Below are 15,151 nucleotides of genomic sequence, written 5' to 3'. Positions count from 1 at the left end.
CCTGTGGTTACAAGGCCTCCTGGAACTCTAGTCACAGGGCCTTTGGTCGCAAGACTTCCTGGAACTCTAGTCACAAGGCCTCTGGTTACAAGGCCTCATGGAACTCTGATCACAAGTTAGTGATACATTCGAAACTGCCATTGGCACGGCTGACTATATTGTGAGTTGGCGTATTCAGTCACTCCCCCCCCACCCCGAACCGGCCTTTGGTTTTTTTTGTTGCTCATTGAGTAACGAGATGGCGCAAGGACGAAGGTTCATGCTGTGACAGGGCAGAATTGGGAAGAGAGCAAATCTGAAAGGAGTGAAAGATGCTGACAGTACAACACTTAATGTCACATTCCTCAACTCGCAACTTCCAACAACTCCGTCGTTTCAGATGGTTGGCAATGTTGGCTTTCTTCCCTCTCTTCGCCCCTCTCCCACTAAACACACCAAGCCTTACTTAGAATATAGCACAGAAGGAGGGCCATTCAGCCCATCGTGACTGGATGTTGATTCGTTGGTAGATCTCCTGAATTAAATCCAATCCTCTGCCCTTTCCCTAAATCCCTGCAACTTCTCAAGTTTTTATTCAAAAGGTGAAGGTGACGATTGAATCTGATTCACCACCCTCTTAGCAGACGAACACTGTTTAAAAAAAAAAAACCTCCTCATTGTCTCTGTTCGTCTTCCCATGCACCTTAATTGATCGTTGCCATGTCCTGATTTTTGTCTTAGGGCACAGACGGTGGAGTTGGTGAGAAAGGCAGTCTTGGAGATCCTGGCCAGCCGGTAGGTGTTCCACAGTCCAGCCAAACCATGCACGCATCGAACGTTGTCTTGTAACCATGGCCCCGATTCTCCGGCCTCCCAGCCGCGTGTCTCTTGCCGATATGGGATTCCATATCCGCTCCGCTCGTCGGCGGGATTTCCCATTGGAGCCACCCCACGCCATGGGGAAACCCGTGGGCGGAGATGCCCTGCCGGCGGTAAAAGTCAATCCCGGAGGTCGCAGAATTGCGGCCTAATTTTATGGTTTAAATTTCCTTCTGTTTAGCTCAGGGTTCGGCATGCAGACGGGGTTTCCTTAGGGTTTGCCTGTCACCCGGAGAATCTTACTTCAGGGAATGTTAATTGTAAAACGAAAATTCTCGTTTATTTACAGATCTATATATATATATATCTCAGTAGCCTACGCCACATCTCTGGCCTAGCCATTGCATCACAGTTACATCAGTATCAGGTTTTCCTTCTGTTAACTTTAATCGGCACCTTCCCCTGCCCCACCCACCACCCACAGGTCAATTATCTCAGTGTGTGTATAGATATAAAATACTCCGACACTCACTCCCCCAACTGGCAGAGGGGTTGTGTGCAGGTTTCTGCATGATGATAAGCAGCTACCAATCACCACAGCTTCCTCTCCCCGTGACAGACAGAGGGTAGGGAGGTGTGACAGAATTATTAGCCTGTCTGGCTGCGAGGTGCATTCAGCTTAAATTAGCCACTGACGAAGCACTTTTTCCTTCAAAATGTTCGGTGACAGGGACAGAGAAAAGTCTAGGCCCAGAATTTCTAATGGTCCATTTCTATCCGGGCTTAAAGTTAATCACTCAAAAAAAAACAATCTCACTCTCCAGCTACCCTGACTCGCTATCTGCACCTACCCCACCCCCCCCAAATAGTCACCAATCATCCTTGTGAATACCTGACATGTCCCGAGTGCTACCCCTTTGTAATTCTCCCCGACTTAACCGCCTAATTGTTGTTTGGCAAACCCGTATGCAGCATTGCGACAATGAATTCCTTCATCGATGTGTGTTGTTATGCAGAAGTTTCCATTTATTCAGGGCTTTTTCAAGAATCGTTGGCTTCTCGAAGCACTTAATGAAGTACTTTATTCAGTGTAGTCGCTGTGGGAATGTTAAAAGCTGAGGCCTTGCGATGCAGATCCCACCAATCAGGTCCCCCCCCCCCCCCCGCCCCACCCTGTCTCCTGACCCATCGGTAACCGTTTGCTCGACTCCCCTGATGAGGCCCGAGTGGTGGAAATGGCGGTGACCACCTTACCTGCCCCAATCCAGATAATTGCATGTTCTCAGAGCTGGAAGCAAGACGGAATGTGTGTAACGTCCCTTTGTTGGGTTTGCAGGGCCCACGTGGAGCGTCTGGTGAACCAGGACCCCCCGGACCCCCTGGAAAGAGAGTAAGTACCGGTGAACAGGAAAGAAGGACTTGCATTTGTACATCCGCCTTGCATGAACTTGGTAAGGCCCAGAGGGAGCAGGAGTAGGCCATTCAGCCCCTCGAGCCTGCTCCGCACATTCGACTACAATAGATCACGGCTGATCTCTTACGTCAACATCATGTTCCCGCTCCGTCCCTGTATGACATGATATCTTCAATATATCAACCTCTGCCTTGAGCCTCCGCAGGCCCCTGGGTTAGAGAATTTCAAAGATTCATCACCCTTTGTGTGAAGACATCCCTCCCCATCTCAAACCCAAAGTGCTTTGCTGATAATGAGGTGCTTTTTGAGAAGTTGGAACGAGGGGTTACCAATCCCAAAATCAGTAACGATGTGGCAATGACCAGATATTCTGGTGGGGTGATGTCAGCAAGGACCCAAACGGAACTCCCCAGCTCTTCAAAAATAAACTTTACACCCATCCTCAAAGGGCTGATGAACCTCAGTTTATTCGCTGCTTGGAGAGACGGCATCTCTGACAGTACGGCACTCCCTCAGTACTGACCCTCTGACAGTACAGCACTCCCTCCGTACTGACCCTCTGACAGTGCAGCACTCCCTCAGTACTGACCCTCTGACAGTGCGGCACTCCCTCAGTACTGACCCTCTGACAGTGCGGCACTCCCTCAGTACTGACCCTCTGACAGTGCAGCACTCCCTCAGTACTGACCCTCTGACAGTGCGGCACTCCCTCAGTACTGACCCTCTGACAGTGCGGCACTCCCTCAGTATTGACCCTCTGACAGTGCAGCACTCCCTCAGTACTGACCCTCTGACAGTGCGGCACTCCCTCAGTACTGACCCTCTGACAGTGCTGCACTCCCTCAATACTGACCCTCTGACAGTGCGGCACTCCCTCAGTACTGACTCTCTGACAGTGCAGCACTCCCTCAGTACTGACCCTCTGACAGTGCAGCACTCCCTCAGTACTGACCCTCTGACAGTGCAGCACTCCCTCAGTACTGACCCTCTGACAGTGAGGCACTCCCTCAGTACTGACCCTCTGACAGTGCAGCACTCCCTCAGTACTGACCCTCTGACAGTGCGGCACTCCCTCAGTACTGACCCTCTGACAGTGCGGCACTCCCTCAGTACTGACCCTCTGACAGTGCAGCTCCCTCAGTACTGACCCTCTGACAGTGCGGCACTCCCTCAGTACTGACCCTCTGACAGTGCGGCACTCCCTCAGTACTGACCCTCTGACAGTACGGCACTCCCTCAGTACTGACCCTCCCACAGTGCGGCACTCCCTCAGTACTGACCCTCTGACAGTGCGGCACTCCCTCAGTACTGACCCTCTGACAGTGCGGCACTCCCTCAGTACTGACCCTCTGGCAGTGCTGCACTCCCTCAGTACTGACACTCTGACAGTGCGGCACTCCCTCAGCACTGACCCTCTGACAGTGCAGCACTCCCTCAGTACTGACCATCTGACAGTGCGGCACTCGCTCAGTACTGACCCTCTGACAGTGCGGCACTCCCTCAGCACTGACCCTCTGACAGTGCAGCACTCCCTCAGTACTGACCCTCTGACAGTGCGGCACTCGCTCAGTACTGACCCTCTGACAGTGCGGCACTCCCTCAGCACTGACCCTCTGACAGTGCAGCACTCCCTCAGTACTGACCCTCTCTCAGTGCAGCACTCCCTCAGTACTGACCCTCTGACAGTGCGGCACTCCCTCATTACTGACCCTCTGACAGTGCGGCACTCCCTCAGTACTGACCCTCTGACAATGCGGCACTCCCTCAGTACTGACCCTCTGACAGTGCAGCACTCCCTCAGTACTGACCCTCTGACAGTGTGGCACTCCCTCAGTACTGACCCTCTGACAGTACGGCACTCCCTCAGTACTGACCCTCTGACAATGCGGCACTCCCTCAGTACTGACCCTCTGACAGTGCGGCACTCCCTCATTACTGACCCTCTATCAGTACGGCACTCCCTCTGTACTGACCCTCTGACAGTGCAGCACTCCCTCAGTACTGACCCTCTGACAGCGTAGCACACCCTCAGCACTGACCTTCTGATAGTGCAGCACTCCCTCAGTATTGACCCTCTGACAGTGCAGCACTCCCTCAGTACTGACCCTCGGACAGTGCGGCACTCCCTCAGTACTGACCCTGTGACAGTGCAGCACTCCCTCAGTACTGACCCTCTGACAGTGCAGCACTCCCTCAGTACTGACCCTCGGACAGTGCAGCACTCCCTTAGTACTGACTCTGACAGTGCAGCACTCCCTCAGTACTGATTCTGACAGTGCAGCACTCCCTCAGTACTGACCCTCTGACAGTGCAGCACTCCCTCGGTACTGACCCTCTGACAGTGCGGCGCACCCTCAGTACTGACCCTCTGACAGTGTGGCGCTCCCTCAGTACTGACCCTCTGACAGTGCAGCACTCCCTCAGTACTGACCCTCTGACAGTGCAGCACTCCCTCAGTACTGACCCTCTGACAGCGTAGCACACCCTCAGCACTGACCTTCTGATAGTGCAGCACTCCCTCAGTATTGACCCTCTGACAGTGCAGCACTCCCTCAGTACTGACCCTCGGACAGTGCGGCACTCCCTCAGTACTGACCCTGTGACAGTGCAGCACTCCCTCAGTACTGACCCTCTGACAGTGCAGCACTCCCTCAGTACTGACCCTCGGACAGTGCAGCACTCCCTTAGTACTGACTCTGACAGTGCAGCACTCCCTCAGTACTGATTCTGACAGTGCAGCACTCCCTCAGTACTGACCCTCTGACAGTGCAGCACTCCCTCGGTACTGACCCTCTGACAGTGCGGCGCACCCTCAGTACTGACCCTCTGACAGTGTGGCGCTCCCTCAGTACTGACCCTCTGACAGTGCAGCACTCCCTCAGTACTGACCCTCTGACAGTGCGGCGCTCTATCAGTACTGACTCTCTGACAGTGCAGCACTCCCTCAGTACTGACCCTCTGACAGTGCGGCATTCCCTCAGTACTGACCCTCTGACAGTGCGGCACTCCCTCAGCACTGACCCTCTGACAGTGCAGCACTCCCTCAGTACTGACCGTCTCTCAGTGCAGCACTCCCTCAGTACTGACCCTCTGACAGTGCGGCACTCCCTCAGCACTGACCCTCTGACAGTGCAGCACTCCCTCAGTACTGACCCTCTCTCAGTGCAGCACTCCCTCAGTACTGACCCTCTGACAGTGCGGCACTCCCTCATTACTGACCCTCTGACAGTGCGGCACTCCCTCAGTACTGACCCTCTGACAATGCGGCACTCCCTCAGTACTGACCCTCTGACAGTGCAGCACTCCCTCAGTACTGACCCTCTGACAGTGTGGCACTCCCTCAGTACTGATCCTCTGACAGTACGGCACTCCCTCAGTACTGACCCTCTGACAATGCGGCACTCCCTCAGTACTGACCCTCTGACAGTGCGGCACTCCCTCATTACTGACCCTCTATCAGTACGGCACTCCCTCTGTACTGACCCTCTGACAGTGCAGCACTCCCTCAGTACTGACCCTCTGACAGCGTAGCACACCCTCAGCACTGACCTTCTGATAGTGCAGCCCTCCCTCAGTATTGACCCTCTGACAGTGCAGCACTCCCTCAGTACTGACCCTCGGACAGTGCGGCACTCCCTCAGTACTGACCCTGTGACAGTGCAGCACTCCCTCAGTACTGACCCTCTGACAGTGCAGCACTCCCTCAGTACTGACCCTCGGACAGTGCAGCACTCCCTTAGTACTGACTCTGACAGTGCAGCACTCCCTCAGTACTGATTCTGACAGTGCAGCACTCCCTCAGTACTGACCCTCTGACAGTGCAGCACTCCCTCGGTACTGACCCTCTGACAGTGCGGCGCACCCTCAGTACTGACCCTCTGACAGTGTGGCGCTCCCTCAGTACTGACCCTCTGACAGTGCAGCACTCCCTCAGTACTGACCCTCTGACAGTGCGGCGCTCCCTCAGTACTGACTCTCTGACAGTGCAGCACTCCCTCAGTACTGACCCTCTGACAGTGCGGCATTCCCTCAGTACTGACCCTCTGACAGTGCGGCGCTCCCTCAGTACTGACTCTCTGACAGTGCAGCACTCCCTCAGTACTGACTCTCTGACAGTGCAGCACTCCCTCAGTACTGACCCTCTGACAGTGCGGCACTCCCTCAGTACTGACTCTCTGACAGTGCAGCACTCCCTCAGTACTGACCCTCTGACAGTGCAGCACTCCCTCAGTACTGATTCTGACAGTGTGGCACTCCCTCAGTACTGACCCTCTGACAGTGCAGCACTCCCTCAGTACTGACCCTCTGACAGTGCGGCACTCCCTCAGTACTGACTCTCTGACAGTGCAGCACTCCCTCAGTACTGACCCTCTGACAGTGCGGCACTCCCTCAGTACTGACCCTCTGACAGTGCGGCACTCCCTCAGTACTGACCCTCTGACAGTGCTGCACTCCCTCAGTTATCACCCTCTCACAGTGCAGCACTCCCTCAGTACTGACCCTCTGACAGTGCAGCACTCCCTTATTACTGACTCTCTGACAGTGCAGCACTCCCTCAGTACTGACCCTCTGACAGTGTGGCACTCCCTCAGTACTGACCCTCTGACAGTGCGGCACTCCCTCAGTACTGACTCTGACAGTGCAGCACTCCCTCAGTACTGATTCTGACAGTGCAGCACTCCCTCAGTACTGACCCTCTGACAGTGCGGCACTCCCTCAGTACTGACCCTCTGACAGTGCGGCACTCCCTCAGTACTGACCCTCTGACAGTGCGGCACTCCCTCAGTACTGACCCTCTGACAGTGCGGCACTCCCTCACTATTGACCCTCTGACAGTGAGGCACTCCCTCAGTACTGACCCTCTGACAGTGCGGCACTCCCTCAGTACTGACCCTCTGACAGTGCGGCGCTCCCTCAGTACTGACCCTCTGACAGTGCGGCACTCCCTCAGTACTGACCCTCTGACAGTGCGGCGCTCCCTCAGTACTGACCCTCTGACAGTGCGGCACTCCCTCAGTACAGACCCTCTGACAGTGCGGCACTCCCTCAGTACTGACCCTCTGACAGTGCGGCGCTCCCTCAGTACTGACCCTCTGACAGTGCACCGCTCCCTCAGTACTGACCCTCTGACAGTGCGGCACTCCCTCAGTACTGACCCTCTGACAGTGCGGCACTCCCTCAGTACTGACCCGCTGACAGTGCAGCACTCCCTCAGTACTGACCCTCTGACAGTGCGGCACTCCCTCAGTACTGACCCTCTGACAGTGCGGCGCTCCCTCAGTACTGACCCTCTGACAGTGCGGCACTCCCTCAGCACAGCAGCGGACGTGTCAGCCTGGGTTTCCTGCTCCTTGATGTCTGATCACTGATTGGGAGCAGGTTTCGAATCCCGTTTACCCCGTCGCGGTGGGCTCTTTCTTAGAAACCAGTTTTGTTGATTTTGTTGCTGATCATGCCTCATTTAGGCCATGGGGTAGATTAGGCAGCAACAGACAGAATTGCATGGCCGAGACGCGTTTCTGTGAGGTTGCATTGAACTTGCAATCATGGCTTTAATGCAACTGTGTGCAAATTCATGTTTACAAATTTAACACTCTGTCAACGGACCTCCTGGTGTCAGGTGACACGAGGGAGAGTGGAAACATATTGCTTGACATGCAAGGAGAGGCTCAGGGATTAGTGTCCTGCCCCAACATTATTCTCCAAAATATCGCCAACAAAATACTTCCTTGCCATTTGTTCAAACAAAATGTAATTTTCAGGTAGATTCCTTGGCAAACGAGACAAATTGGAGACTTTCACATCACCTTCTCAAAGTGGCCAACGGATCACTTTTGAAGTGTTGACGCATGGCGTGGTGTACAGAATGGCGGTGACGTCACGCGGCAAGTAATATGTTGGGTAGAATTCCTTGGTGCATGTTTCTGTGATGCTGCCAAGGCATCGTACAGCACCGAGTATTTCCCCACGGTCAATTATTAGGCCGCAGACCCTGACAGGAAGATGAACAAATGCAAGACCGGATAACAAGCCCAAGAAATAACACGGAAGGAGTATGTTTCATCCAGTCCCCATAGCCCTTGAGAGCCTGTCGGTATTCTTCCGAGTTGTTTGAAATCCTACTTTGCTGGTAATTAAACGGCCTATATTTTTGTCCCTTGCGGTGGTTGTAATGTTGACATCCAAGGGCAGGTTTTGTGGGGCACACTGCATCTTTTTATTTATCATCAACTGCGCCATATAAAGGGTAGAGTTTTTGCAAATGCTACCGTCAGCGTGACTGAAGTTTCGATGAATTTAATCAACTGTTTAGTTCTCAGTGTAGTTCACAGGGTCCACGTTCAACAAAGAGTCTGCAAATTGAAGCATTTTCTTGAAAGGGGTTTGGATAGGACATCAATGCAAATACATCACAGCGACAGTCTATTATAGAAGGTTCCTGCCCTTTTCAATGCCAGGCTGGTGAAACATTGGAATTTGTTTCCGCATGTAGTTAATTGCACTCCGTTCTCCGGCGTGCAAGCCCGAGGTGACGCCACTGTCACGTCGTGTGACCACAAGCCCCACACGGTGACTCGGCCTGTCACCTTCTGAATGGTTTGATCATTTTGCCGGCTGCCTGGTTTTAAGCTAGCGTTCTATCTTTCAGGGGCCGCACGGGCCGGCAGGCCCAGAGGGTCGAGAGGGCCTCAAAGGCTCGAAGGTATGACTTTTCCTTTTGCTGTTTTCCTTTTGCTGTTGTTGAAGAAACTAATGATTACTTAACGAGAAAATGATTTTCCATCTGTTTATTATCTCCCAGGCTGCGAGTGCTGGTAGGTATGCTCTGTGCTGGGCGCAATTTCCCGGCCTCGTCACGCACACGGCATGGCGACACGATGAAGCCATTGAATCTCGCAAGCGGCCTCCCACAGGATTCTCGACGCTCGAAACGTCCGGCGAGACTCCATGGAATCTCGCGAAACGTTGCGATCCGGATCTCGTCCTCACTGGGCGAGATCCAGATTAGCATATTTAAATGAGGCATTTGACTAATTTAAATATGCCTGCGCTGGATCGTCCTGGCGCCCAGAATCTAACGGCCAGGCCTGGGAGACAGCACTTTGAGGAGGGGTCTCCCAGGCCATTGTAGGCCCCCCAAGTGGCCAGGCTCTGGGCAGGGTGATACCATGGCTCTTCCGCTGGCACCCGGGCTCCTTGGCACTGCCAGCGTGTCCAGGTGGCACCGCCAGGTTGGCAGTGTCAAGGTGTCCGGTTGTCCATGCCAGGGGTGCTTTGCCCTTACGACGTGCAGTGAGGAAGGTGGGGGTGGGGCCCAAGGACCCCGGAAGAGGTTATTTGGGTGCAGTGGACACAACGGGAACCCTGAGCAGGCGAAAGACCGAATCGGCCTTCAAAGAGGACACCCCGATCCGTGAGCCATCTTCCGATGGTGGCCAGGACGGGCCATTCTCCGGCAAAGCCAAAATAAACGGCAAATACCGACACCGAGAAACAGCCCGCTCAACGTACCCCGAACGGGACTCTGTCCCATTAAATCGCACCTAATATTTCTAACTCAGATTCAGTGGAAGGTTTGTTTCGATACTTAGAAACCTCTCTCAAAATCACCCTGCCAGAACCCCCATTTAGTCTCCCATTTGGCAGAAGTTGATTGTTAAAACATTTGCATTTCCCCTCTTAAAATTCCCCTCATGCTTGCGAGCACTTGAAATAAAATTCTAATGTGGCTCGCGGTGAATCGCAAGCACTGACAAAAGCTGCTGAAACCAATTTTGGATTTTCCACTCAGCTGGCTCTCTGGGGGGATTTGACAGATTGTCTGTAATTCTGCATTTAAAATGTCATTTATTTCAAGAGACGTTTTCACAATGCTTGACTTTTTTGAAAAAAGAATTACCCTCGGGGCATGAGCATCGCTGGGTGGACCGGTATTTATTGCCCATCCCTAATTGCCCCTTGAGAGAGAGGATGGTGAGCCGCCTTCTCGATCCGCTGTAGTCCCTGTGGTCTAGGTACATCCACCGTGCTGTTAGGGAGGGAGTTCTGGGATTTTGACCCCAGCGACAGTGAAGGAACGGCCGATATATTTCCAACTCGGGGTGGTGTGTGGCTCGGAGGGGAATGGGGTGGGGTTCCCAGACATCTGCTGCCCTTGTCCTTCTGGGTAGTAGAGATCGTGGGTTTGGAAGGCTCTGTCCTCATTGGCTGAAGGGAAAAGGTTCATAACTGAGTCATGCAATGTTATTTTTTAAATTGTCTCTTTACAACCGCAACCTTTACCGGATAACTCCACGAGGCCTTGCATTTTGTCACCTAGGGCTCACCTGGGCGAGAAGGCCCAACAGGCAGGACTGGGCCTGTGGGCCCTCAAGGATCACCGGGCAATATTGGACCTGAAGGTCTCAGAGGGATACCCGGACCCGCAGTGAGTAAACGGTGCAAAGAGAATGCTGTAATTATTAATCAGTCACAAACTGCACCGATGAATAACACCTCGCAATATCTTTCCCTCTAAAACAGGGAGAACAAGGGCTTCCAGGACCACCAGGCCAGTCTGGGCCCCCAGGCCCGATGGTAAGATAGGAACCATTCCTGTAACCTATTGTACCATTCCACTTCAACTGGCTGATCTGTAACTTGACTCTCTCCACCTGCTTCCGCTCTTTTTCCTTCTATTGCCTGGGTGAGCAAATATCCATCAATCTCGCAATTGACATAATGAATTGACCTGCTTCCGTACGCACTGCTTTTTGTAGGCAAGTGTTTTAATCCTCCACCTTTGTGCGAAGAAGTATTTCCCAACCCCTCCCCTAATTTTATGCGTGCGTTACGACCACAGCTGAATGAGCCAGACCCCAGAGTGAAGTCGGTCCCGCTGATCGTAAATTTCTTATTTTTCACGTGACAGCGAGGAGGCAGAGCTGCTGGCATCAGAAGCATAAAACTCCAGCGACATCTTTAGAATTTCAGAGGCGAAGGAATTTAAGGAGACCAGACAACAAGTTGCACAGTTAAAACCGTCTTGCAGAACAAGCCCCAAATATGCATGTTTGGCCAAAAGTGTATCGTTAAACCATCTTTGCGGCAACGACCCCCTTCTAGATCCCTGACCATTAAATTCCAATAAATATTACCCGAGTCAAGGAATTGTTATTATGTCATAAAGGCGCACCTCCCGAGTTCTCCAACACTTCCACTCTGATGTGGAATTTGGAAAGGAGGTTCAGAAACAGTCTCTTCTGTTTTAAGGCTACTCCAGTTCTCAACCTTCGCAGCTCCTCAGCAGGTCACATACAAAGTCATTGACCAGCAGGGCTATCCCCCAGAGCAACTCAACTCAGTTAAACATCCCTTGTGCTTAAATATCTTCTACTGCTTTCATCTCACATTCCATGGTCCTTAAACGCCTCTTTAAACTCAACGTCTCCACATATGCAAAGCTTTCATGTTTTCTATTTTTACGCTACTTTAGAATCAATAACATTTTATGTGCCTTTCCCAGTTTCCTGTAAGATGCAAATGCGCCTTGTCACCTTTGAACTCCCTTTTGAAATTCAATAGCTGGAAAATCAATTTCCTAACGTATCTCTAAATGCAAATTTCACATCCAACCTGTTTACATGTAATTCAAACTCAACACAGCCTCTCATTATGAATGCACAAACCTAACACCATTAATCTCTCAGCTCTCACAGGCAATCTGACTCTAGTAACCTTGGCCCTTTCATGGGCGGCATGGGTAGCACAGTGGTTAGCACAGTTGCTTCACAGCGCCAGGGACCTAGGTTCGATTCACTGTCTGTGCGGAGTCCGCACGTTCTCCCCTTGTCTGTGTGGGTTTCCTCCGGGTGCTCCGGTTTCCTCTCACAAGTTCCGAAGGACATGCTTGTTAGGTGAATTGGACATTCTGAATTCTCCCTCTGTGTTCCCGAACAGGTGCCAGAGCGTGGCGACTGGGGATTATCACAGTAATTTCATTGCAGTGTTAATGTAAGCCTACTTGTGATACTATTAAAGATTCTTATTTTAATTAACCCTGGTCACACTCTCTTGACACATGCACACGGATAGTTTTATTTCAATATGCAGAACACATTCACAAAATATAAGAACATACATATCTCATCAAAGTTACGTCCCCTTGTCCTAGTCTCGGGGAAAGTTGGTGGTGTAGTCACATTGTCACTGGACTAGTAACCCAGAGGCTAATGCTGTGGGAGTACAGGTTCAAATCCCACCAGTGCAATTAGGGAAATTTTAATTCAATGAATAAAATCTGGAACTTAAACCCAGTCTCGGTAATGGGTGAGCATGAGAACAATGGTGGACTTCTCGAAAACCCATCTGGTTCACTAAGTCCACTTTAGGGCAAGAAATCTGGTGTCCTTTCCCGGTCCGGCCTACACGTGACTCCAAACCCACAGCGATGTGGTTGAATCTTAACTGCCCCCCTCTGAAATGACCGAGCGAGACACTCGATTCAAGGGTGATTAGGGATGAGCAACAAACATTGGGCCCAACCAGTGACACCCACATCCCACGAAAACATCCCAAATAAAGCACCTCCTTGCGAACAAAATGTTTCTCAATGTACCCTATCAATTCCTCTCAAAATCCTGAAACATAATCAGATTATGATTAAAAGACAAATTATGACGAAAGATGGATGGATTGGCCTGGCTAAAATTGACCCTTGGTGTCCTTAGATAGGTGACGGGGATAGGGCGGGGCAATGGGCCTGGGTAGGGTGCTCTTTCAGAGGGGCAGTGCGGACTCGATGGGCAGGATGGCCTCCTTCTGCGCTGTAGGATTCTATGATTATCTCTTAAACTTCAATATTCCATGGAATGCAGAGCCAGTTAGTTATCTCTCCCCACACTCTTGAGTGAGAAAATTGGACGGCTCTTCCGGAGCCAGTGCCCACCTTTTCCTTTTAAGTGGCCGTCAAATATTGGCCCGACCAGGTAAGGACGGCAGATTTCCATCCCTGAAGGATATTCGCGAGCCAGATGGATTTTTACCACAAGTTGGTGGTACTTGAATCCCGTTTTATTTTCCAGATTTTATTCATTGAATTTAAACCCCGCCCGCTGGCGAGGTGGGATTTGAACTCATATCCTCCCAGTCTCTGGATTAGCAATGCAGGAAAAGTACCCCTGCGCTACTGTCTCTCACAAATCTCCAGATCTATGCGCAGTTACCCCTGGTGTGGTCTGACCAGAGCTTTGTGGAGTTGCAGCAAAGACTCCGCCCCTTCATGTTGTCGCTGTCTTTATGAAGGCTGACACGGAGAGGCGGTGGTGTAGTGGCATTGTCACCAGAGGCTATTAATCCAGAGACGCGGGGTAATGCCGCGAGAGCCCCGGGTTCAAATCCCACCGCGGCAGATGGTGAAATTCGGATTCGATAAAAGAAAATCTGGAATTAAAAGTCTATTTTAGACCATTGCCGATTGTCGGAAAAACCCATCTGGTTCACTAATGTCCTTCAGGGAAGGAAATCTGCCGTCCTTGCCCGGTCTGGCCTACATGTGACTCCAGACCATACACAGCGATGCGGATGACTCTTAACCGCCCCCCCATTGAAATGGGCGAGCGAGACACTCACTTCAAAGGCAATTAAGGATGGGTAACAAATGCTGGGCCCAGCCAGCGGCACCCACACCCCAAGAACAATTAAAAAAAAAATAACATTCCATTTGTCTTTTTGATTACTTCTTCAACCAAGCTGCTGCACGTCAGTGATGCAGTAGCTTAAACCTGAGAGCGATGAGTTGGCCCCCTGATTACCTCGGGTGTTTGAGAATCTCCTGCCTCGCTGGGCGAACGGCTTTAATTGTTTTCAGTTCACGGGCTGTGACAATGCGCCAAGCCGCAGTATTACAGCAAACATAATCCACTCGAGCACAGGATATCTTCCTTGGCAGGATTAACACCGCAGCCTCGAATTAAATTATTGAATAATTATCGACCAAAAGTCATTTTCACCTGGCGCCCAGCAGCTGGCTGTTCCTCCCTCACAGTGATCACGGAATCCTGAAGAACACGCGGGGGGGAGGGGGCCATTCAGTCCATCGTGGCTCTTCCAGCTCCTGTCCCAATTCTCTGCTCTTCCCTCGATGCCCCCTCTGTCAATCGCTTCCGAATCTGCTTCCGCCGCACGCTCAGATTTCTCACCTTCGCTTCTTCCTCTTGCAAGTCTTTCCGTCTGCTGCTGTTTTTTTTTCTTAAGTTTGCAATGTCTCCTTCCCGTGTTTTCCGGCCTCCCGCTCTCCTCCATTTTGAGGACGGAAGACGTTGGAATGAAAGAGCGCGTTCCCATACTTTCTGCCCTTGCGGGGGTTTTCGCCCATCGGCCTGGAGGTTCTGCGACCCGGTTGATGGGTCTCTGTACACACAGCGGACCCGGGCCGGGGGGGGGGGGGGGGGGGGGGGGGATGCCTCCCTCTCCCTGGATAGATTGGCGGACGCTATCGGATGCCCCTGGGAGAGGCTTACTACAGAGGGCGAGCTCAGCCACGCTGCTCATCGCCGTGGCCAAAGGGTTCATACTTTCCGGGGGGGGGGGGGGGGGGGGGGGGGGGGGTGAACCCTCAGCATCGAAATGAAACCCAACCCCTCTCGCTCTTGCCCACTCCCCCAATTAAAGAGCATCATCTGACCAATTACTGGGATTAGATGGCAGGACAGCTGTCTGAGAAGGGGCTATGTGTGTGAGAAACACACCCGCTTGTCTTGAATGTATTTAACCATCTGTTTTATGGTTTTGTGTAGGGCCCTCCTGGTATGCCTGGACTGAAAGGTATTCAAGGATTAAAAGGTGACAAGGTAGGTCATTCAGGCCTGTTGATGGATACCTGACTCTGATAGCTATTTTGTTCCAATCACTTTCCATAAACCCTCTAGAATTTAGAACCAAATTCCGATTTGCTCCCAA

The 15,151-nt window shown here is 52.0% G+C and overlaps 1 protein-coding gene across 2 annotated transcripts in view; it reads left to right on the top strand.

Moving 5' to 3' along the window:
• The window catches only part of LOC119957252 (collagen alpha-1(XI) chain-like), a 282,576-nt gene that overhangs the window by 244,943 nt on the left and 22,482 nt on the right, over nucleotides 1-15,151 (top strand). For both annotated transcript variants that reach the window (XM_038785099.1, XM_038785098.1), the window contains 6 exons: nucleotides 721-774; nucleotides 2,135-2,188; nucleotides 8,862-8,915; nucleotides 10,533-10,640; nucleotides 10,736-10,789; nucleotides 14,989-15,042. In XM_038785099.1, coding sequence (XP_038641027.1) covers nucleotides 721-774; nucleotides 2,135-2,188; nucleotides 8,862-8,915; nucleotides 10,533-10,640; nucleotides 10,736-10,789; nucleotides 14,989-15,042 — 378 coding nt within the window. The remainder of the gene's footprint in view (nucleotides 1-720; nucleotides 775-2,134; nucleotides 2,189-8,861; nucleotides 8,916-10,532; nucleotides 10,641-10,735; nucleotides 10,790-14,988; nucleotides 15,043-15,151) is intronic.

The sequence above is a fragment of the Scyliorhinus canicula genome, chromosome 25, assembly GCF_902713615.1.
Source record: "Scyliorhinus canicula chromosome 25, sScyCan1.1, whole genome shotgun sequence".
Lineage (NCBI taxonomy): Eukaryota > Metazoa > Chordata > Chondrichthyes > Carcharhiniformes > Scyliorhinidae > Scyliorhinus > Scyliorhinus canicula.
The sequence above is the reverse complement of the archived record's forward strand: the minus strand, read 5'-3'. Positions and strand labels throughout refer to the sequence as shown.